Source organism: Genypterus blacodes, unplaced genomic scaffold (genome assembly GCF_046128005.1).
Source record: "Genypterus blacodes isolate CSIRO-AG114 ecotype Tasmania unplaced genomic scaffold, CSIRO-AGI_Gbla_v1 ptg000017l_1, whole genome shotgun sequence".
Lineage (NCBI taxonomy): Eukaryota > Metazoa > Chordata > Actinopteri > Ophidiiformes > Ophidiidae > Genypterus > Genypterus blacodes.
In genome coordinates, this window is record NW_027466831.1 from 2876588 (window position 1) to 2901689 (window position 25102).

A 25102-nucleotide genomic window follows, 5' to 3' on the forward strand; every position below is an offset into this window, starting at 1 on the left:
GAATATGTATCTATAGCATTAGGTGTGGAAAGGATTGCGCAAGGATTTTAGTGTAATGTACCGCTCTGCCTGAGAGTCTGGGAGTAAAGCCACCTTGTGTAAGATCGCTCGAGACAGAGCCATCGATCCCTCACTACCAGTAATTCAATTAGTGCATAAACCTGCAAGCCAACTGTATCAGCTGGTATAAGGAGAACGGAAACGCTCCAATGAAATGGTAATGGCAGCAATGTTTGCGGTGGACATCTTGGTCTTTGCCAAATTGCGATGAGTTTTGTGTCATTGTGATGTGCGGCCCAGCTTGCATGCGAAGTCAGAGCTTGGCGCCGTGAGTCATGCTGAAAAAGCACGAGTGCCAGAGGAAGACACATTACACATCCAATATGTGAATGGATTGTATCACAACATTAGCATGTGCTCAGATAATGACCACATATGCCAGGGAATGAATAATGAATCACACCATAAAAGGCTGAGATGGAAACCACAGACATCAACCAAAGTAAGCACACTGTTCTATCAACACACAAAGGCTGTTGAAAAATAATCCATCTACGAGGAAGCACTGAGCAATGAATACAATCTGCTGCAAAACCCAACACCTTAATTCAAAAGAGTCCCTCTATGCCTCTAACTGGACTAAGTTGGATTGTAATGGCTTCTAGGAAATGAGCATAAGAAATTGCATGAAATTGAATTTATTACAAACACAGATAATAAATTGTGGTGATCATCAATGCCTGCTGGAAACCATGAAGAAGAATCAACATCAAGATGCACGCAGCAAAGATTGGGACTCAATCCTGTGTCATGCAAGGGTTAAAATAAGCATGCACTGTTATGTGAAGTTGTTTGGGTAAAATTGGGTTGGAACCCTAAAAAAAGTAAACAATTAACACACTTGAGATCAGAGAAAGTCAAGTGAACCAGGCTCAGCAAAGACAGATTGACAAACCAACGCCCTCAATGACGTCAGTGCTCCCACACTACAATTCAATGAGCTGAGCTGTAATCAATATGTGAATACGTCCTGGGCAAGCAAAAGGGCAGGGATTCTCTTTTCTTCTCCTCAGGATTCCTCGCTGTTATATCACCAGGCATATATAGCGCCAGGCTCTTGGCATGTGCACACGTGTGTGAGCATGTGCGCCACGTTATCCTGCTTAAAGATGCCAGGGGGCAGACATGTGAATCAGGCAGGATCCAGGGCAGGCAGGGCTGTGGCTCACTGGGAGGAAGATGCTGCCTTTAATGTCCCACCCCCTTGAGCTAAAAGCCCTGTAGTCACAGTCGGCATGTGCCATCATGGGAGAGCCAATGTGGACAAACTGGCACAAGCTTATCTAACTCTGGCATGTGTGCACACTGAGTATAAATAAAGACGAGCTGAAAGGACCGTCGCTGGAATCCTGCAGTGAGTGGCTGAAGGGGACTAACTTGGTGTCTGTGCAATATTAATGCTAGAGAAAAGATTATGGGAAGAGTGGCGGCCCTTTTGGATATGAATTATGGGTAGATTGGGTCCTCTGTAGTAAACTGTAAAATTGACTGGAATATTGATTCCTCTCTCGGCACTCCTGAAAATATCCCTAAAGTGAGTCTTTTCTCATCATGCAGACCCTCAGCTCTCTGCCCCACACTTTGTTCCGTAAACCTCACCGTTGTAACTTGATATCTTAATGTTCCGGCTCTTGAATGACAGCAGCTCGCCATTTGACACCATTAAAACCCTCCAGACGCCTTCGCCCCAAACTTAATGAGATGGGAGACGAGGCATTTCGGCTTCTCCCACCATCTTCCCAAACTGCTGCTGAGTCATGGGGAAATGAGCAGCCGAATCCATTGCACCGTGAAATATAGCTGGACAGAGAAAAATACAATGGAGCACATATTGGGGTTGGGGAGAGGAGATAGTGAGAGAGAGAGAGAGAGAGAGAGAGAGAGAGAGAGAGAGAGAGAGAGAGAGAGAGAGAAAGAGAGAGAGAGGGATGAAGATGAGGTTTGCTCTGTCTCTAGAGAGACTTAATGGCAGCTGCTCTGACACTGATGGTGGCATCCAACAGAAGAAATGAGTGCAGATCTTGACCCTTCGCCACAATCCCATTACTGTGTCTAATTGGATTGGGTGCCTGCACAGCAGTGATAGAATTAGAGCACTAAAAAGGGGGCACTTCGTACCTCCATTTCTGATAGAATTTGCCGAAAAATATCCTCAAGGAGATACAGCTATAAACAGTATAAGAATAAATAACAAAATGGTAGAAGACAGGTAGATGGCATCACGTGGTGCCTGACATGCTCTGTTAACAGTTTGTTTCGGCAGCAGCTGTTTCTCCCCCTATTTGCTACCTTGGCGTGTAATCAAGAAATGGCGAGGAGAAGAATGAGCTCTCAGCCAAGCATGACAGGAGAGGAGCTGCTGTTCCATCAGAGACCATGCGAACGTCTCACAGACGCCTTATGAAGCAAGCAAGGTTGCTGTTAAAAGATCAATTCAAGGTCTATACAATGAGTTGCCTATTTGCTGCAACATTGGCACAGCGTATACGATCTCCTTTCATTTTCATAGATCTCATCTGAATATAGGGTGACATAGTTTAACGTAATTGGCAAGGCCATGAGCTTTGATGGAGATGTTCACACCGCGCTGTTTCTAATCTTCCTTGAAGAAAATAAATATAAACATGGTCAATTCCCTGCCGTTAACATGGGAGGTTTTGTCTGCTGAGCAAACACACGAAAGAGCAAAGAGCCATAGGTGACAAATGGTGAGCAGAAAATGGAGAATCAATATTTCTATAATGTTAACTGAACTCGCAAACAGAGGCGGACGGACCAATTTCAATGCACACATTACAGCCTCCTTCCCGCTCCTGTTCCTCCTCCTCCTCCTCCTCCTCCTCCTCCTCACTATCTTTCATGGTCACAGATGGCATCAGGGCAAAGAAAGAGAGCAATTTTATAATACTAGTTTTATAACAGGATAACACTGACACAGTAATGGCTGATGGTTCGAGTGACAAATAGAAGCGGCAATAGAGATTCTTCCTGTTTCTGCTTTTTGGCCTCAGTAAGACAACTAAATGAGTTTGGGGTTGCTTCAGCATCCAGGCTCATTAAAATACACCTCTTATCTTGGCAAGTAATGGCCCACAGTAATAAAGGACTCCTGATTTCCGAGATCTACTGTCCTGCCGTCCAATCCAAGCCATCATCGCTGAATTCTACATTAGCATTTCGCCCAGTAGGGAAATACTAATTTGTGATAAAAAAAGGTCATGTCAACATCCTTTACCCCCTGCAGTTAAACTCAGCTCAACCACGCTGCTTTAAATAATCGCCAGAGTTTGTAACGACGACAGGCAAATGAACCGTTAAATTATATTTCCCCCCGAATGCGGGTTAGTTTCTTAATGTTCTTGCAGCTTGAGAGGAAAACATAACAAACAATGAAGGAGTGAAGAGGTTATAGGTCTTAAAATGCAGTTTACAACCCTCTACATCATAATCGGTTATCAGATACAGTCATTGATATGCCTCATATGCACACAATCCATCTATAATAACCCTTTCTTATGCACACGTGGCACTAGTGTTTGATATCTACGCGTCATTTCCTCTGAGCACGGGAATATTCCACTGAGTTGGCCAAGCTCATTTATTTATTCATAGTCCTGAAGCGTGATTCATCTAGGCAATTCTTCGCCTGCCAAAAGATAAGGAGGAGCAATCTGGCCCTGTGACGTGCAGATCATTGCAGACAGCGAAATACTCCAGACAGCTGTGTCAGTCCACCACGGAGCAAACACAAAGGCCAAGCCTAAAGGGCAGAGCAGGGTGAGGACGGTTATTACTGTCATAGACCCTGCAGGACTCCACAGGTGGCTTTCAATGTGGGATGGAAACTAAAAACAATAAGGCTATTAGTGATCTCAGTCATTTTCATGACACACAGGTCACAACTGTTCTATAAGCTACTATTTAAAAGACTCTGAACCAATTCCTCTCAAAGTTCTTCCAGGAAATAGTGGAAACCCTGACTTTCTATTCACTTGCTTCATTTTAATTGGTGATTCTGCTTTGTGCTCTTGCAGATGTCCTTATGAAGCAAAAGTCCTTTCTGTTTTTTCACATGCTTACTGCACCACACCGTTGCAACACAAAGCATCACACCTTGAACTATAAGACTTGAATTATTCTTCCATACCGTGACTGTGTGGGTGTGAGATCAATCTCCTATGATGGCAGTGGTCAGTGTGTAAAATGACCAAACCTTGACTCCATACACAGTCCAGTCTATAAAATCAATGACACGCACGTGTAAGCTTTGATTCTGAGTCTATATGTATTGATTTCATTTCATTATTTCATTATTCATTTCATTACGATCATTTGGCAGATGCTTTTATCCAAAGCGACTTACATTACAGTTACCACCCTTCGCAGAGGGGGGAGCAATTGAGGGTTCGGTGCCTTGCTCACGGGCACCTCGGCAGGGGCTCGAACCGGCAACCCTCCGGTTCCCAAGCAGAAGCTCTACCCACTGAGCCACTGCCTCCCTTTCCTTCAAATGTCAGCGAAATGCCATAATCAGATTGCGCTTAAGCAGCAATAAAGTGCAGCCTGAATCATAGACCTAGATTACACAAATGTCAATCAACTTTACTCATGCATGTAAATGCTCCATCTTTGAATCGGGGGGGAAATGTTCCGTGCATGCATTTCATCACCTGTCGTACTTCATCCGTTAAGCCGATTAAGCAGAGGATTTGTGTATATTCCCTTGACAACAGAATCCTATTAATTCCATGCATGTATATGTAATCCCCATTTGCCAACTGCATTAGAGACAAATTTCTTCTCGACTAGAACTACAAATGTAGTTACAACATTGACTGTGTATTGTGGATTTTTGCAATTGATTTAGTTTAATGTACAGCAACAGATATGTTTCACCAGTCCAGCAGCTGTAATGTTGGTGAGCAAATTGAAGGTGATGCTAGAAGGACGTGCAGCCAATGTCCAAGGAACTGGGGCGTTAACTTCAGATCCTCCAGATCCAAGTTTGAATCCAAGTCAGATGAAATTCCAATCCAACCAGACTCAGGAATTTTTTCAGCAGAAAAATGTTCCTTGGTCCATTCGCTGCACAGAAACATGACCAAATTTCATTATTTCTCCTTTAATCTCTCCAGACCTCCTTCGCCTGTCACCAAGGTGGCACCAAAACATCACTCAACATTTCAAAACCTTGTCTCTGTCAGATAACAAATGCTGTGAGGAGCCTTCCTTCAGCAGACATCTGCAGCCATCAGCACGGGCCAGATGTAGAAAAAAAATTCAATCAAACATGAGGCTACGAGTGCTTTGTTGCCACTACCAAGTCCTTGGAGCGTCCCTGCATGCTTGCTTGACGGCCGGATATTTGTAATCCTGATCTACTCTGACGGCCACCGCATTTCAACTCTCAGGAGACACATTTTTTACATCCTCCACTGGGAGAATTGCAGAGCTACAAGAGGAATTCTACAAAGATGATGATGATGATAAAGAGCCTCCACACTGAGGATACGAGCTGGAAAAAATAGCCTGCATGTCTCCAGAGTAATTACAACCTCAAGGATGGAAACTGCACATATTCTTTTGTAATTGCGCTTATCTGAGCAAATAGAAATTGAACAGAGGGAAATTGAGGGGCACTTATTCCATTACATGAATAGAAATGTAAGTGGAGAGCTGCACAGTTATATTTCTGGATGTCAGTTTGAAAGGCGGCTGTGGTTGGTATCACCAGTACGCTGGTAGAGAACAGCAGAAACACCTTTTCCTCTGTTCCTGTCACAGTATTAACAAATCATAATTCCTTTCATTGGATAACATCATTTCAGCACACTGCAGGCTCATTTCCTCTATCTGTCTTAGTACGCCTCAAATGAAACCCAAACTGTGTTATCATCAAAGGAATCATTTCAAGAGAATGACTCCAGCGAATATGGAAGATTTTCACCTGAGATGGTAATAACTTCACAATCCACAAAAATGATCCTTGTCCTCATTTTTCATCCCTCTGCTGTTTTCAACTGCATCCTCAAAACATCTCACGACAGTCGCCAAATGTGATGCGTCTGTGATTTCAAGCTGTTTGTGGCAGTTTGCTGTTAGTTGCTTTCCCCAAATAGAATACAAATCATGTGATAATGAGAATTCGATCTGCTTGTGGGAAATAACATGCTGACAGAGAGCCACAGTGGGATGTCTACCCAAAAAAGGTCGAGTGTTTCAGTGTGTGTTTGTGTGTGTGTGTGTGAACAGAGTAAGACACTAGGGATTTTCTGCTGTCTTCACGATGACTTAAATTGAAGCCATTGGGCCAACGGGGTGTGGATTTTTGTGAATGTCTCTCTCTCTCTTTCTCTCTTTCTCTCTCTCTCTCTCCCTCTCTCTCTCTCTCTCTCTCTCTCTCTCTCTCTCTCTATGTACATTGTAAGGTTGGAAAGAGCCCATGCATGTTTGATATGCATGAAAGCTTCACAAACAACGCATCTGCAGCTTATGTGGAAGTGGCTGTACGCACAAACGTGTGTGAGCATTTACATAATGATATGCCCCTGTGTAATCTACAAAAATAAATCCATTTGTAAGCACTTTAATCTTACTCCTTATTATTGTTATTCCATTATGTTAAAATATCCCCGTGCTGCAGACCACAATCATTCTCTTATCCTCTACCTCAGGTTGATCCAACAAACAAATACTATCACTTTATCGTTCGGATAATTGTCACTGCTGATTTAAAGATGGAACAGCAATTATCATCTGCTCTTTGCTTCGTGCTGACACGAAGCCAAAATCCATTCAGAGAAGTGAAACAGCCCACAGAGCACAATTAGGACTCTCATTACGTTTGGAGGACTTGATAATTCAACTGTGCAAGACATCTGTCTGCAACATACAATACCAATGGGATCAATCAACCATGGGTGCTTATACTCTGAGACAGGATACACACCTACATCCAATCCAGTGGTGCTAGAAAAGCAGCAAGTAATGACCAGCAGAGGGGGGGGGGGGGTTACAAAGGTGGGGTCACAGGAGATCTTTTCATCACGTAAAGATCAGGCTTGCTTGAGTTAATTGATCTTAACACTAGATTTTTAATGAGAAGCATATTCTGCTTATCATGCAAATCCTTTTGGTCCGAGTCCAACACACACACATGACATGAGATGAATTGAGATGAAGCCTTTTTTTCAGTGCTGATCTATAATGGTTAATTTATGACACACAGTATGCAAACCAAGTTATTATCATTATATCGTTATGCAACATGCTGCTGCTTCCCCAAAAATTAACGGGAGAGGCCAGACTTTATCCAGTTTGATCTCTGGGTTAATAACAGTGTGTCCGGCGTGTCACAGATGTTAAGTGTAACCCCTCTAGCGTCAGGCTGCGTCGATTTCAAGAAGAGATGACAGAAGCAGGGGATCGGCTGGATCAACTTACCCCGAGGATGACAGTGTCTTCTCGGTGAAATATGGGGATGAACTTATCTCCACGGAGGGTTTCGGATCGATTCAGAGGACGAAAACGGCACAACACCTTAATATTACATTCTGCATTCGCATCAGCCATTGTGCCAAAAACAATTTGAAAAAAATAGTCTACGCGCTTCCAAAAGAGAAAGAAGAAATTCCAAAGAAATGAAATCAATAAATCCTGTGCACAACCTTTCACCGTGGGCGACTTGTGCGTCGGCTAAATCGGGCTGTGCAAACAATAAATGGCAGACGAAGCATTTGGGCGAATGCAGTTTCGAGTTTTACGAGTGTAAAGCCAAATATATTAAAGAAACGTAAAAACAATTGAAGGAGCCATTAAGTTTCTCCTGTTTCCGGATGTCCTCGAGCCAAACTCAGCTTGCAGCAGAAGGTTTGACAAAAGATGGAGAGTTGTGGAGAGGAGTGTATTCCAAACTGGTTCGGCCTGTGTGTGAGTGGGTCTGTGAGTGTGTAAGGAGTGTGTGTGGATCGGCTGCAGGATTTCCAGAAGCATGCCCTGCATTACTGTCAGACTGCTGCTCTCTGACTGGGGGCGGGGCTGGAGAGGGAGCGAGTCCCTCCGCTCTCATCAGCACCACTGAGCAGAGGGAATGTGAGAGGAGAGGTACGACTCTGACTCTTACTCATGCTCCCATAATCTCTGCTCTCTGTGTAAGGGACCCTATGGAAACACATGACATCTATTATTATTGCATTATTAATTATCCTATTAATTGAATTAATCTAGTGCTTAATCAATCTACAAACTGTTATGCATAATGTCCCCCTGTCCACGTTCTGCACATGCTCCTGACTTGATGCCTCCTCAGCTGGTTCCTTTCAGCGGTTCCACTCCAAACTCTTTCCCCTGTCCCTAAGGGTGAAACTGACACCCTGTAGAATGAAAACTAATTTCATTTGTGTCCACAATCTCATTAATTTGGTCTCTATCCAGAATTCATGATCGCAGGAGAGCATTGGTATGTAGATTGGACAGTAAATTGAGAGCTTTGCATTCAGGCTCAGATCTCTCTTGGGAACAACATAATGATACTGTGTCCACATCCCTGCAGAAACAGCACTGATCTACCTGTTCATCTAATGCTCTATTCTACCTCACTCGTGAACGAGAGACACTAACGTACTTGAACTGCTCCACCCCCGGAGAAGACAATCTACCATTTTCTGGTAGGCAGAGAACCATGGCCTTACATTTAGTTATGAATGAAATCGAGAAAAACGACCAATTGTAGGCTGTTAATGTAATGTGTGGTTTATCTTCTCATTTGACGATCTTTGGTTAGAAAGTTTAGTGAGTGGCTTGCTCGGGGCTGTAGCGCCACCTGGTGGCTGTTATGTACACTAAAAAATCATCAACCAAAAAAATAAGTGAATAAATGTGATTTGTTATACACGAATTAATAAAAACATAAATAGAATAGTCAAATACACCGACGCTGTAATGAGATAGAGGACACATTTGAGTTATATTGGACCGAAGTGACGCATGCGTGGCGATGTTGCATTTTGTGTGGCGTTTGTTTTGTTGATGTGGGTAGTACGGGAGTGAGCGATACTATTTTTCTGGGGACGTTGGTTAAAAAGCACCGCACCTTCTGCTACGCCGTGAACAAAAACTAACGCCCACACTTCCACGTCAAGTCCAATGAGCGCATCAGCAAGCGAACTAAGCGAAGCTTTCACCGGCTGAGGGACCGCTGCTGCTGCTGCTGCTGCTGCTTTTGTCACGGTTCACTTCGGTTCATCGATACAAATCAAACGTTTTAGGCACTTTTCTTGTTTTCCTTCTTATCCCTCTGGTGTCGTTAACCCACCCACTCACCAACAATGGCTGATCCTAAATATGCAAACTTGCCAGGAATTGTAAGTGGTTACGCTATCCGACAGATTAGCTTGTTTGCTAGTTAGCTACATTAGCACAAAGCAAGTGACAGCTATCGGCACTTTTGGTCACCAGGGTTTGTGTCCGTTTCTTTCTCCCGTTTGTTTGTGCTCTTAATCAAAAAATGGCGAGTCATTGTTGAAAATATTTCGCCGGCACGCTTTAAATACTGCGTGTTGTTCTTGACAGTGGCTACCAAGTTAGCCGCTGTTAGCTTATTTCGTGTAGCTGACTGGACCGGGGCGTTGGCCGGGCGAAGCTAGCAGTGCCGTGTTGATGTGTTTGTATTTGACATTTTTAACTTTATTTTTTATCTTAATAGGCTTTCAACGAACCGGACGTCTACGAGACCGGGGACCTCCCAGAGGATGACCAAGCTCAGTTTGAGTCGGTAAGTGAACGGAGGCAGTGAACGCACCAGTTAGCTTCAGCAGGAATGTTGAGATGTGTTTACACTGAATATCATGCGTAAGTCGCTTATTCTCAAGCAAGCGATATTTACCTGTGCAGTTAACTCACTATGACATCACCAGTATTCAATTATATATGTTATTTCTTTGCTGCTATGTCTGAATGAGATTCTGTGCATGAAACGTAACGTAAACTATCAATACTTCTCTTCTATTGAGACGTTAGTGTTATCGCTTATTTTTCACTAGAAGGTTCTAGATTCCGTCCACCTCTGATCTGACTGCTTCATTATAAATTGTAAATCAAAGCTTTTGATGCCACGTTTCATTTATTGCACTATCTGCATATTGACACACAAACAGGAGTAATGTCAGTCCAAATATTATATCTAAATTACTTGTTTGTCTTAATAACAGCTCAACGAAAACATTATTGATGACATGTTTACTTGAAAAATGACTAAAATGATTGATTATTGACGTTAGCTTTCTGAACCCTAATCAGAGTTATTCACCACTGGTCATACCTTAAAATTCAACATGTTTGGGCTGTTTGCTGACATAGAACAGTTCATTCTAATTGGCTAATTCTCCCTCCCATCTTCTACATTCTTCCTCCCCTTATCCTTGTCCACCATTTGACTCTTCCTCACCCCTCCTGGGACCCTAGTGTGTACAAGTAAGACCGGCTCCATATTGCCGTACTTTCTGCATGGGCTTTTCTACCCTCGTACTCTCTTAACTTGCCTCTGGTGATTTGGGATGGAATGAGAATCAATTGATTTTAGTAACTCTTATCTGCGCTGTAGAGTCCTCCATCAAAATGCGATGACTTTGAATGCAAGGTGTTTGTTTTGCTAATTGAAGCTATCTAAGGGCATAATGAGGTTATCAATCTTCAGTAAATCCCCTCTTGCGTTGGGTTATTATGTCTTGACAAAGCAGTGAAAAACTGAAGTGTGTTGTTGTCTGACAGTGTGAAGTATGTTGCCTATTTTTCTGTAGCGTTTAACCCTTTATAACCTGCCACGTTCTAACAACTGCTTCCCGATTAACCCTGCTACTCTGACTAATACTTCTTTATTCAGAATAATTTGCACGAACCTCGGCTGAACAAGTTTAGACTCCTTGAACAAAATTCAATTCGTGGTCACAGTCTTTGTAGCCTACAGGTTTCATGACTGTATGTAGGCACCAGTAGTCCACCTGCCACCCTTCATCCTCACTCATGCATCTATCTCCTCCTCCATTCTTAACATAATGTGGTGCAGCCTTTATAGCGTAGCCTGGTTCTAACAGAGAAAGTAACAAATGGCTGTTGGGGTTGACAATCCACCCTGAAGTGGGGAAGAATGAAAGAACTGGAGACATCATAAGTTACAGGAATGAACAGCGTCTCCAGTCTTTGCTGCAGCCGCTCTGGGCACACTGCTTTCTTTCTTTCTTCTCTTCGTCCCCCCCCCCCCCCCCCCCCCCCCCCCCCGATCCCAGCCAAGTGTTCCTGATGCGTGCATGGCATGTGATAACCACATTAATCTGTGTTTGTATTTCTCTCTCTCCCAACTTTTCTCTCTCTCTCTCTCTCTCTCTCTCTCTCTCCCTCCCTCTGCTCTTCCGTTACTTTCTCTAACTCTCTTTGGAAACCCAAGGAGCTGGTAAGAGCCTGAGTAACCCCTCCCCTCCCTCCCACTCCCCATACGACTGTGTAACTGTCTCGTGTCTGCATGCCCCCGTTGGTCTCAGTGTTTTCCACTCTTTGGACCTGAATCTGTGTGTTTGTCTGTGTGTGTGTCTTGTGTTTTTTTTAATCTTAACCATTCTCTAGTTCTCACCGCATATTGATCACGAATGATGTCGTGATCAAGTGATTCACAAATTTGTGTTTTGTGCTGCTCAAACTCATCTAATCCACCAACTGTCATTTAGAACGGCACCTTTTAATGGCTTTGAGCTTTGGTTCTACCTTTTCCATTCCGTAACCTTGTTTTTACCATCGTCGACTTATCGTTCTACGGATGTCGAGCCCGCCTGAAAATATCCTGGGTGTGAATTCTATGATTTGCTGATCTGTTTCTTTGCCTGATGGTATTCTGAGTTGTGCTGAGATCATTTCATTCTCCTCGAGTCTCGAGTCAACCTACAAGTCTGAAGCTACAGCACATTTCCAGGATTGGTGGCTAAAGTGACTCTTCAATATTTACACACTGGGAGATCTACATAATTAAGAATCTTTAAAAATCATATTTCTGGGGCAACAATCAAGCAAAACCGTTCCTCTGATTGGATCTAATCTACCTTGGGCCTTCAGACTCTTGGCTTGCTGGCTCAGTTAGCCAAGGTTCACTCTTTGCTGCCTGTAAGCTCAGAGACTGCTTTGATTTTCTGAGTGTTTGTTTTGCCCACACTTCCTGTTTTTCCCCTGGACAGGAGGAGCTGTGCAGTGACAGCGTGGAGAGGATCGTGGTCAACCCCAACGCCGCTTACGACAAGTTCAAAGACAAGCACGTCAGCACCAAGGGACTGGGTCAGTTTATGAAACGGCTTATAAATCAAGAGAATGCTGACAGTTTGGACCATTTCATTATTGATTCATTGACTTATAGATTATGGCTAAGACTGATAAGATCAGGCTTTCGGAGCAGTTGTCATGGCTACAAAAACAAACAATCTTCGGAGTCTGTGGTTGCCTTGGCTCTTATTGTTATGAGTCTGCTATCTTCTTTTCACAGATTTCTCCGACAGAATCAGCAAAAGCAGACGGGTGGGCTATGAGTCAGGAGAATATGAACTCGTGAGTACAAACTGTTCTGCAGAATCCATCACTTCGCTTCCACTTAGCATGAAAGGTGTATTACATTTTGCAGCATAACAAGGTCATAACAATTTTGTTTTCTCACCAGCGGGACGTGTTTTCTTATCAGATGAAGCGTTGTGTCTCTGAGCTGCTCTCACACACATTTCACACACCTGCGTTTCTCTTCTCCCTCTCTTTGTGTTTAGCTGGGGGAGGACTGCGGAGTCAAGGAGACGCCTCAGCAGAAGTACCAGAGGCTGGTGAATGAGATCCAGGAACTCACCCAGGAGGTGGACACTATCCAGGTGGAGAGAGGGGGACACACACACACACACACACACACACACACACACACACACACACACACACACACACACACACACACACACACACACACACACACACACACACACACACACACACACACACACACACACACACACACACACACACACACACACACACACACACACACACACACACCTCCTATTCCCACAATTGTTGATGGCTAAGGATGGTCAACCATTAAGCCCCAGACATCAACACTTTGGTTGTCATTGACCTGGGACACAGACAGGACATTTCTGCTCTGAGACCAACCAGAAGATTGAATCCCGGCCAATCTGGCGTCGCAGACGTCCTGTTTTGAGCTCACCGTGCCACCATACGGCAAATCAAGCCGCCCGGTGTGAGAGAACCAGCAGCTTCTCCGACCCCCCGTCTAAATTTAACCTTCCATAAAGCCTCTGTGTCGCAACTCATTTGCACTGCGCTCTCATTAATCAGAGTGAATGTTAGTGGCTGGTAAAGTCTGTCCTGCTGCCAATCTGAGTGCTCTGCGTGTTCCCTGGTGCATGCAGCATTTAACAGGGGGGCGATGGCGTGTTTTGATCAGAATGTCGGCGTTCTCATTACGCCGCAGTCTCGGCTGTTTGGACGTTTAGCAACAAATTATCTGCCGTCAACAACTTTGAACGTTTTCCCTTCAACTCCGAGTATTTTCAGTCACTGTGTCTGAAGCTTAATCAGACTAAGTGAACTGTGTGCGTGCGTGTGTGTGTGTGTGTTGTTGGTTCATACTGCAATTAAGCTCCTGCAGCATTTCTTTTCTGCTGTGAATTATTACACAAGGTATTCTTACAGTTCTTCATCTAATTACTTTATTTAATGTCTATAGGGAATGAGGCAATGCAAGACACAAATATTTATTGTGAGCATAGTACAAACATTCATCTATCCACTGCATGTTAAACACACCCAGTCTGCCTCTTCTGACTGGATGCGGCCAAAGTTCAAGCAAAAGGTTTCCTACAGCACAGCGTGGGATTTTGTGCGTCCTCTGTGCGTCCTGTGCCCAGAGTGACAGTGATGTCGCCCTAACAGTGTTTGCTGCCTAAACCGCTGTGTCACTGCCGTCACACGCTCAGTTATTTATAGCTCCGTGTCTCCCCTTTCCTCCAGGCCGCCACAAAGGAAAGTAACGCGGAGGAGCGCCTCACCCCGGTGGTACTCGCCCAGCACGCCGCTCAGCTCAAACAGCAGCTGGTGTCCGCCCACCTGGACACGCTGCTGGGGCCGCAGGCGCACATCAACCTGGCCGACCCGGACGGAGCGCTGGCCAGGTTAGAATTTCTTAGACTGTGGGAAAGATTGTGATGAGGATGAAAGAGAGAGGGAAAGGAAATGGGATGCATAATGAAATACAGGGAGTAAGAGCCCAGAACTAAACAAGAGCGAGGTGAAGTACAGCTGGTACTTACTTCCAGCAGTTGCCGGGGGAATATGGAGGACGGGTAGATGGAGTACATGGCTGAACACTTACTGATCGAGGAAGGGACAAGAGATTTGGTGAGGCTGAGTGATGAAGCGAGACGAAGCGCAGAGGGAATATAGAATAAGCGGCCGGGAAATGTTACTCCTCAGCCCGGTTAGGGGGGAAGAGAGCTGAGGATGATGGAGGTGGAAAGAGGCAGTGGCAGGTGAGAGAAAGGGACGAGGCAGGACGATGAGCGCCTCGACCTTGGGAGTTTACAGACAGAGGGCGGGAAAGTTGGGAGACGCCGAAAGCGATAACGCTGTTCAATGTTTAATCCTCCTTCGTCTTCCCGCAGGCGTCTGCTCACGCAGCTGGAGGCGGCCAAGAGCAGCCGCGGTAGCTCGGCGGGGGGCAGCAAACCCGCCGCAGCCAAAGGCCCGGACGGAGTGGTGCTGTACGAGCTGCACAGCCGGCCCGAGCAGGAGAAATTCAACGAGTCTGCCAAGGTAAACGAGAGAGAGAGAGTGCGGGGGCGGCGGGTGTCTGGGACGAACGCACGCCGGCTTTATACAATAAGCAAATGTTTCAGATTTGTTTTGTGCCTCATGGGACGACTGTTTTGGTGGAAGGAAGCAGGACAAAAAGCTGGAAGCCGCTCGCTCGTGCGCGCGTGTACGTGGGCGTTTGTGTGTGCGAGCGCGTGTCTGGTCGGATTCTGTTGTTGTCCCTGCCAGCCATGTGTTGTTGCCTTGTTTTCCATCTCCGTAGATGGCAGAATTGGAGAAGCGTCTTGCTGAGCTGGAGGTAGCTCTTGGCTCTGGATCAGACAAACAGGTACACCACTGACACCCACACACACACACACTTATCGTCTCGTCGTTTTCTCTCCCTCACTCGTTCTTCCTCTATTATACACAGACATTTCATTTCATTTCCATGCTCCTTTTTCTCTGTCCATGAAACGAGAATAAACCCCTCTGATTTATGTAAAGTGTGGGTGTGAGATGCTCCTTGTTAAATGTGTTTTTCTTGCGCGTGTGTGTGTGTGTGTGTGTAACGTTGCAGGGTCCTCTGTGTGCCGGGGTGCAAGGATCCAGTTTGATGGTTAGTATTCCACCGCTTTCTCTCACAACATGGGCTGGGAGTCTTTGTCTGCCCGTTTACTGCCGCAGAACACACAAGCTGATTTTGTCTCAGAGCTTCTCTATGCCGTAACGTGCATTATAACCCCTCTGTGTTCTAACCCCGTCAGGAGATCATAGAGCTTCTGCAGGCGAGGGTCAGCGCTCTGGACTCTGCCACTCTGGATCAAGTGGAGGCCAGACTGCAGGTAGCCGGACGCTCACACAGCCAGAGGGGCAAAGGATGCTATTTGAAACTGTTTATCCAGTACCAGTCGGGGAAATGAACCTCTTTGTCCATCTTGCAGAGTGTCCTCGGGAAGATGAACGAGATCGCTAAACACAAGGCCGCCATCGAGGACGCTGACACACAGAACAAGGTTTGACATTTTTGGGAGATTTGATATTCCTCAAAGTTTAAATTCCAGTCAATCTAGACACATTTTCTAGAAGCCGTGTTTCTAGATGGTAATGATATTAATAAACGTGTGTGTGTGTGTGTGTGTGTGTGTGTGTGTGTGTGTGTGTGTGTGTGTGTGTGTGTGTGTGTGTGTGTGTGTGTGTGTACCCGTCAGGTGTCGCAGCTTTACGACGTGGTGCAGAAGTGGGACGCCATGGCAACGTCCGTACCTCAGGTGGTGCAGAGGCTGGTAGCGGTCAAGGAGTTGCACGAACAAGGTAACGCCTCGCCGCCGCTTGAGTCCCGGGTTAACGCGCCGCACTTCCTCTCCTCGCTCTCACAAAGCTTACCAGACCATTGATTAAGTTACTTCACATGCAATGTTACATCAGCGCGCTCTGCGTTTGAATAAATGCTTCACGTTGCAGATATTGTAGCAATTTATCTCCAAGGGCAACATCTGTAAGGGTTATAACAATGGAAAGTTGTGTCTTTCATGTGGGGGGAGAAGAACCTTGAAATGACACCCATGAGAGTTCAAGGAGAAGCTGTATGTAGGTCAGTGGGGGGAAGGGGGCGGGCATTAAACATTCACCATATGTACGATGTAACCACAGATCCTAACAAGAGCGCAAACCCAGATTCATCTCAGTGCTGCGAAGGAGAATGCATTGTGGGAGATTTGCATGCACGGCGGCGTTCCGGCATGAGACAAAAAGATGAAAACGATGCGATAATGGAATTATCCTCAGCCGTGCTATTGTTTTACAGCGGAGGGCACGAGAACGGCAGGAGAATTAGACTAAACCAAGCAAAACTATTAAAACGCGCCGCCCCCGAGGAGAAAGGAGAGGCGGCTGGGTTTGTGTATCGCATTAACATCTTTTTATTATTTAGCACATGAAAGCAGAACCTCTGTATTAATAGATTGTATTGATAATTCATTTGTCGGCGGTCATTTATCATCCAGACTCTTTGCTCCAATATGTCACAGTCTGCAGCTTAAGTCGATCAATATGGTTTAGTTCAGTGACTTTTGGTCGGGCGTATTTTTTATTTTTTTTTCTGCCCGTCTCTCTCTCTCTCTCTCTCTCTCTCTCTCTCTCCCCCTCTGTCTCTCTCTCTCCCTCTCTTTTCAATTTCTCCTCTGAATACAAACAAGCTTTATCTTTTGCGGTCCTTGTCTTCCCCCCTCCATCCTCAAAGCCACAACTGAATTTCTTTCAGCAGAAATGTAGAAGTCTGACAAGCAACACTCTTATCTGTCTTATTCTCTCTCTCTGTCTCTGTCTCTCTCTCTCTCTCTACCCGTCACCTTGTAGCCATGCAGTTTGGTCAGCTGTTGACTCACCTGGACACCACTCAGCAGATGATCAATAACTCCCTGAAGGACAACACCACCTTGTTAACACAGGTAGGTAGATCGATATCCACAAAAATGCCAAGGCTGTCAATCCTCCGTGTTCAGGCAACGCGGGTGGACAAACCAGACAGCTGCCATCACTACTAGAATGTTTTAATCTTGTAAACCGTGTAAAATGTCAGCATTGGGTTTGATCCACACCTGCTGTAGGAACGCTGGAACTCTACGTTGATGTTTGTGGCTAAGAGAAGCAAACTAAGGAGATGAAGTTTCCTGTTTTGGAGCACTCTGAATGTTCTGAATGAGTCTGCTGTTGTTGGGTTTTGTTAAGAATCCGCCCGGTGCAGCCCGTGTAAAGTCCGGGCCTCTTGTTTGTGTAGACGTTGCTCCGCGTTCTTTGGAGTGTGAGAGCCACAGAGGTTTTGCTGATTGATACGGACTTGACGCGCCTTCACAGAGAATGTCAGTCCTTGACCTGTTAAGCAGCAGTAACGTGTCAATACAGCGTGTTTCTGTAACACCTCTGCTTTCATCCTCTTCCAGCGCTCCAACTCCACATCCTTCCACGTTTCACCTTCTCTTTCTCTTCCCTCCTCAGGTCCAGCAGACTATGAAGGAAAACCTGGTGACTATAGAAGAGAACTTTTCCGCACTAGATCAGCGGATGAAGAAGGTCTCCAAATAAGCCAGGGGGAGACTTTGGATTGGTCCCGGAGAGTGTGTAGAGTGCGTGGGGGGCAACATGTGGGACTGAACGCAGACAGGGGTGGGCGGGGGTGGGAAAGGGGCTCATCCCCCTTGCGGCCATCTCTCCCTTTGTCTCTTTCTCCACCCCTGCCTTTTTTTTTTTTCTTCACAAAGCAGAATGTTGGAAACCTGTTAAAGCCGGAGTACGAAGAAGGAGACCAAATGTCCTCGCCTGTCCAGTTCTTCCTCCCTCCCGTTCTTTCTTTCTCTCTCGCATCAAGTTGATCTCAACTGAAAACACTTAAGTCCACTCTAATACATGCCACTGATTGCAGTCTCCTGTTAAGCTTATTGCGTTTTAGACTGGATTGTTTTTATAATTATTAATGTTGAACATGATCAGTTCTTTTGGACCTCACACTAGCACTGGGTTTGTACAGATGGCCGGCTAAAAGGGTTCTTGGTAAATGTGGGACGGCTTAGTTAAACACATTAATGCACACAAATGGAGATCTGTCGTCATGGAGTTAGCAGCAGGAGCGACTGAAGGAAAAGCTTGTAAATACGCCTGTGAACCTAACCTTTCTTCATGCTCAGTCGCTTGTAACTATATTATTATGACTGAGATCAGATGCCACAGACAAACTTTTAATCTGCTTTGTCATCGCCTACAAAATCAACTGTGTTGTATATCTGTGGTCACGGAAACTGATCAATAAAAGGAAGTGTGATAAAGCGTGTTCCTTTTTATTTGGAAAAGAGATGGTGTGGAAATAGTAGTGAAGTTACTTTACCAATTCACTAACTCTTAATTTATTACCTTTTGCCTTATCTACTATCTATTACCTTAATTTATCTACTGTCATGTTAATATGTTCAAGTAAGGATTTAACAGATTTGCATATTTTGACTTCTGTCCTCTTAATTCAATGCTGATCTGCTGGCATGTGTTGGGATTTGTTTTGTTTTTTAAATCCTAAATAGTTGGTGATTCTGTGGCGCTGTGGCTGTGCCGTTAATGAACACTAGATGGCAGCATAGGGCCTCAAGAAGCCTCAGCTCCACATGGCACACAGGTATTCAGTTTTACCAAATGGACACCGTCACTGTTCCTCTTGCTACAGTTTTCATTTACCAGGAGTTTATTACGCCTTTAAACGTGTCGTTCCCAGCAATTCCTTACAACCACAGATGGTTGAAAGGATGGATTTGAAATCTATGATCCATCTCTTTCTCTTATTTTATGTGGTGGGATTACTCCAATAGTCCCTCAGAGTGACTTTACGTGAATATGATCTGGATCGTTTTAGCTAAGCATGAAAGCAAATGATGTCAATTGATAGGTGTTGATAAGGGATTAGATAGGTGAGAGAGGATCAATACTACTAATTTACTGAGATATGGCCTGAAATGCTGGTTGTGCATAGAAACAGGTCAGATTGTGTCCTCATCAACTGAGTCAGTGTGTTCAGATAGGATGGCCCATTGTTTAATTTGCCTAATAAAACAGGATAAACCTCTGTTGCTCATTATCTGGATCACTCCTTTATTTGAGGCTGAACACAGAGCTGCCCTGTGTTCCTTCAGAGAACAACAGTTTAGCACACACTAGAGTGTTCGATTTCCCCTCCCTCACACATACGGAGAGGCCAAGTGCTGGCCATAAGCGTTAGCGTGGGCAGAGACCGGACAGCTCAAGTATGACTTGCAGGGAAATAGATCCAGCGCTTGAACTTAGAAGGGAATGCCACAGAGACAAGCTGCATACTGTATATCATGTTATACTGTATTTGTCCTTCTATTTTGGGTGTTGTACACGTGGTCAGCTCCACCCCCTTCTGTTTAAAAGACATATTTACCAACTTTTGGCTGTCAAAAATGGAAAGTGTCAGCTCAAAATCTCAATAACAGCAAAAGTGTTTGATTTTTATATTCACCTGTAAGCCCACCGATCAAGATCAATAATGTGAATCACTTAAAGACCAATCAGACACCTGTTTCAAAAAACATCTGATTTTAGTGCCATAATCCGAACTGAACCTCTTAAAGGTATTTAAGAACATAAATAGAAGCGAAGCTCTGGTGCAGTGGAAACACTGAACTCGAATGCCCCCTAACTAGGATTCCTGGCCCACAGACCTTTAGCCCACTGGGCAAAGTAAATATGGAGGCTTGTAAAGTCTTCAGGCAGCACGTTTGTCAATAGAGCGGCTGAACGCTGAGGAGGTTGTAGAGAATTGCTCCAAAATCCTCATATCTGGTGCTGATGAGGAAAACTAAGAAAAGGAGAAGAGAAGGATGGAGGAAGAGCCCGGAGTGTGTGTGTGTGTGTGTGTGTGTGTGTGTGTGTGTGTGTGTGTGTGTGTGTGTGTGTGTGTGTGTGTGTGTGTGTGTGTGTGTGTGTGTGTGTGTGTGTGTGTGTGTGTGTGTGTGTGTGTGTGTGTGTGTGTGTGTGTGTCTCTCTCTCTCACTGCAAGCGATCACACACCTGTTCAGACAGGCTTTTAATGTTTTATGCCCCACAGTCTCTGCTTAGGCTTGGTTTTTTTGCCTTTGCTTTTTTTTTTCCCTCTTCGCGTCTCATCTTTGACACATGTCAGAGCCAAGAAATGTCTGACAAATCATGGGCACTGATCGTGATTTAAGATGGTGACAATAACACACGCTTATCAAAGTCGTGCGCGTTGGAATAAACTGTCCATCTGAATTATATATGTGAGAGGAGTAACTGAGGATAATCAGCCTGATGTAACAGAGCATTAATAGCTTTGTGGAAAGTGATTAGAGACATATACAATCCAATATTTCACATTGTTAAGCTTAACAACAGTGAAATTAGCACCTATAATAATAATCCTGAACCTAAAATGTAGGAGGGAAATACAGATGTAGAGAACTTGCGTGAAAAACATCAAAATCAGAGACAGGGAAACGAACAAAGACCATCTGAGTCCCTGCATCCATGTGTCATGCTTCCTGAATGAGTCTGACCAGGACAGATGAAGATGAAGGACAGACGTATATGTGGAGGTCAGTGGAGTGAAGGAAGGTGGTTACTGTTGTGAGGCAGAATGAGGCACAGAGTGAATTAAAGATGGCAAACGGAGAGAGCTGAGTGAAGGGAGGTGAGGCTCCATAGTGTTTAACGCGCTGATGGGGTTTTATGTAAACAGGGATCACATCTAACAACAATCTGACCGCACATTTACTTAAATCCGGACAAAGATCACACTCCGATAAATTAATAAATCCCTGACGTAATTGCTGACTTTATAGGGATAAAAACAACATTTGCCACATCGCTTGAATGTTAAACATCCACCTTGTAACTGATGATCAATGGGGAGCAACTTGGGGGAAATTCAACGTATAAGGGAGATGATTAATGGCCATCTTCTATAGACAACAGCATTGCAATATTGGCCTCAGCTAAGATGGGCATTGGCAAATGAGATGAATGCAATAACAGTGTGCGACGGGGTAAAAGAAACTTCATGAGAAAGCATTATTAGTCCTAATTGTCAGCCTTCAAATCTTATCTTGTGTCACTGCCTTTGGGGACGCACATTCAAGTGTCATGGCACATGTAGACACAATGGCACATTTCCTCTGTGGTTGGTGAAAACAGGGCAGCTTTTCCTCAGGTTTAGTGAGCAGCTGCTGATAAGGTGATGCGTTACTGCCGCATGTTTCAGGGAAAACACAGTAAGACAACGAGAAAGGGCAAGCAGGGGTAAAGAGGATTTACTGTATCACCATATATGTTAACAGCTGTATCACTTGGTCTCAGTTCAGAGAGGGAAGGATTCCGACAGCTGGTGTGTGTGTGTGTGGTTGTGTGTGTGTGTGTGTGTGTGTGTGTGTGTGTGGGTGGGTGTCCAGGGGAGGCTGGGTGTGGAGCACTGACCAAGGGAGAATGGAGAAGGGAGAGCATGGTGACTGGAAATTCCCCAGCCTCTTTCTGCCTCTAAAACAGGACAAACACATGAGCCAACACGGATTCAGAGAGGGGGATAACAAATAACTACATTTGAAACATTACAATTCATTCTGAATCTGTGTAGCAGCATAAGGAGGAGCAAATGACAAAGACCTTTGTCCATATTTAAAGTGGAAAACAACAATTTAAGAATTCAATTCACTGACTAACAATGCAGATCATTTATATTTAGTGGCTGATTCCCGTCCGCAGCCGGTGCCCATATCGCAATAACACTGCAATTTATTAGAGCTTGAACAACAGCGTAATTGCCGGGAATTGATATTTGGAATTTCCGAGCAAAAGAAATGAAAAATATCTTGATATATGATTTTTTTTTTTTACACACACATAACACAATAACACATTTTTGCCCCACAGCTTCATAAAGCAAAGATATTAAACATTTGTAGCCATAGATATTCTGAAGTGCTTTGTAAAATGTATTGTTTTTGATGAAAGCAAACACAACAGGAATGAAGACAAAATGAGGTCATACACTGAAAAATGCCCTGCTGGTGTAGAATACATACAATATTTTTTATAAATATTTATTGAATATATGATACAACAATTAACATCTGCTCATATGAAAGTGTCTGCTGAGCTGATCCAGGTGAACAATGCAGTTTGGTGCGCTTGTTTACACTCGTGTCAGCTCAGCTGGCTTGACAACCTAAACAAGAGAAGACACTCCCGGAGAAACTAAATGAATTTTAAATGCGATGTGTATTGAATTATTGACATTGCATCTTGACTTTATTTGTATTATTTTCTGACTTTTATCCCTTTCCTACAGACGTCTTTGTTGGAGATAAGCTCAGAGACACAGACGCACAATGGCAGAAAAGAGAGGCAACCCAGATTTGCGGTTGTAAACAGTGTTTTATAATGACCGCAGCACAGACGACGGGACTGACAAAACAAACAGACGGCAGGGATGGATGGAGAGGAGGAAGAGGAGGGGGGGTTAGAGAAAAGTGTGCTGAACTACTCAGCAACAGCCACTCGGTTGGTGACGTGTTCCCGGTGCTTCCTGTAGCTTTAGCCCGGGTCCTAGAGACAGTATTGGAGCTTTCTATTCGCTACTTGGCGCTGTTGCTATGGGCTCCATGCACGCTGCTGCTGCGCCGTGCATGGAGAACAGTTGTGTGCTGAGTTTGGGATCAGGGCAGAAGTGTCAGGACCCACAGCAACATGACGAAACGATGCTTTTCCTCCTTGTGGCACCTCTTGATGTGGAAATCTGGACTCAACATTATAATAAAAAAAAATACACGCACAACATCTAGAAAAAGTCTTTATTCGAACCGAAATTCTTCTACGCGGACTTTGGTTATGCGTGATGTTGTTTGTTTGTTTGTGGGGCACGTTTCCTTTGTTTTTGGAGGATGATAGCTTCACGTCCTCAGTGATGTTCTGTTCTGGGTGTCAGTGTGTAATGAAGCAGGTGTGGTCACATCCATGTCCGCCGCTGTGTGTGTGTGTGTGTGTGTGTGTGTGTGTGTGTGTGTGTGTGTGTGTGTGTGTGTGTTTGTTGTGTCTGAGGGAGTGATAGTGACCTCAATGAACTTTGTGGCATGAATCTCATTCTATATATATATTCTATAAATAGTAATATACGTCGTATTTTACGGAGTTAATTGCAAGTGTGCTGTCCTGCGGTAAGTTTAAATTGATTTTGGTTGCCTTTTAACTGCTAAATACTACATATATTATATATTAAATATTACATTTGTCACATTTTCATCTTCACCAGTAACATTTAGACGTGACCACAATGTGTCTATAGGTGAACATTTTGCGATTGGAAAACAGCAAAATAACATTCTATATTTTGACCTATTTGCTATAAGCTCCAGCTCCAGCACACTGTGATATAGGGGTTTACACAGTGTGATGTTATATTGGGCGTGTCGTGCCATATGTCTGTCTCCTGTCTCCTACTCTACACTATTGTAGTAGGTGGGAGGCTTTTGTGCTTTTTTTCTCATCTCAGTACGTTTCATGTGTTTATAATGGAAAAAAAGGGACACAAATGAATCATTATTATTAGTAGTAGTATTATTATTATTAATATGAAATCACTCCTGTGACAGATGATGAAAGTTTTCATTGTGTCCCAAGTAAGAATCGTGTTGTTATAAAGTCATCATTTTATGATATGGAAAGCAATACGGTGTCCGGATGGTTCCGCTCCGCCACCGGGACTCGTATAAGGCGGTGGAATGGATGGATGGTCTCCAGATTGATCACACCCCGCTCAGACCTTGCGTTTCATTTCTCCCTGCGTGTGTGTTTGTGTGCGTGTGTGTGTGTTAAAGTCAACCATATGCAAATAGAACAAGATACAATTCAAATTTAAAAACAACACCTGTCCTCCATCACCACACATGTTGGCCCGTTTGGGATGATGGTCTTTTTTTATTTATTTTTAATCTGTCTAACATGTTGTTTTATAAGAAGGTGTGTGGTCTGAGTGCGGGGCAAGGTACAGACAGACACACGCACACACACACGCACGCACGAACGCACGCACACACCTGTCACCAAAACTCGGGAAACTCAGGTGAAAACTCTGATGGAACCGTCCAAACAATTTACAAAAGACATCCCGAAAAGCTAAATGTAGTTTTTAATGAATTAAAGACCGTTTTACACCATTATAAAACGTATCTGTATGAAAACCGTTTCGGCTATTGTACTCCGGGAACCAAACAATTCTTCGACATTAGATATCCGTGCATATATGTATATTTTTAGATTTTTGTTAGAGCCTAGTGTGTTTAATAAAACATGTTCTGATTCTGCTGGTGTTATCCCCAGCTAGAAACCGGTTGCCAAGCATTGCATCATTCCTTTCATGTGACTCCCATACGCCCCAAATTCGTCCTGGCCGTCTTACGACTGCATCACACTCGCTGCTCGTACAAACTATACAAAATAGACAGGGAACGACCAGCAGGGCCCGCCCTTAACCCCGCCTCCTCACCGACATGTACCCATCCCATTGGATGTCACCAAGGAAAAGATCTTAACTCTCTCTTTTTGGTTGGCCTGTCGGTAGGCCAATCAACGTCGCGATGTTCGGTTGTAGCACAACGTCCTCCTTTGCATAGTTCGGTTGGCCTCTCCCTCGATATAAACACCG

At 44.4% G+C, this 25102-nt stretch overlaps 2 protein-coding genes across 2 annotated transcripts in view; one reads left to right on the forward strand and one right to left on the reverse strand.

Annotated features, from left to right (window-relative positions):
• kif5ab (kinesin family member 5A, b) overlaps positions 1-7632 on the reverse strand; it is a 38247-nt gene extending 30615 nt beyond the window's left edge. Inside the window, exon 1 of the mRNA XM_076141012.1 lies at positions 7504-7632. Coding sequence (XP_075997127.1) covers positions 7504-7632 — 129 coding nt within the window. The remainder of the gene's footprint in view (positions 1-7503) is intronic.
• Positions 7633-9173: 1541 nt separating this feature from the next.
• dctn2 (dynactin 2 (p50)) lies at positions 9174-18707 on the forward strand. The gene is made up of 14 exons (XM_076141206.1): positions 9174-9422; positions 9764-9832; positions 12279-12375; positions 12581-12642; positions 12852-12950; positions 14107-14267; positions 14757-14907; positions 15170-15235; positions 15467-15505; positions 15654-15731; positions 15831-15902; positions 16098-16200; positions 17245-17336; positions 17884-18707. The coding sequence occupies exons 1-14, from the start codon at positions 9387-9389 to the stop codon at positions 17968-17970; spliced, it is 1212 nt and encodes a 403-aa protein (XP_075997321.1). The 5' UTR covers positions 9174-9386; the 3' UTR covers positions 17971-18707.
• Positions 18708-25102: the final 6395 nt, after the last annotated feature.

Coding starts and splice junctions, on each gene's coding strand:
- dctn2 (XM_076141206.1), top strand. CDS start 9,387: ATGGCTGATCCTAAATATGCAAACTTGCCAGGAATT. Junction 14,268..14,756: donor CCGGACGGAGCGCTGGCCAG/GTTAGAATTTCT, acceptor GTCTTCCCGCAG/GCGTCTGCTCACGCAGCTGG. Junction 15,236..15,466: donor GCTCTGGATCAGACAAACAG/GTACACCACTGA, acceptor GTAACGTTGCAG/GGTCCTCTGTGTGCCGGGGT.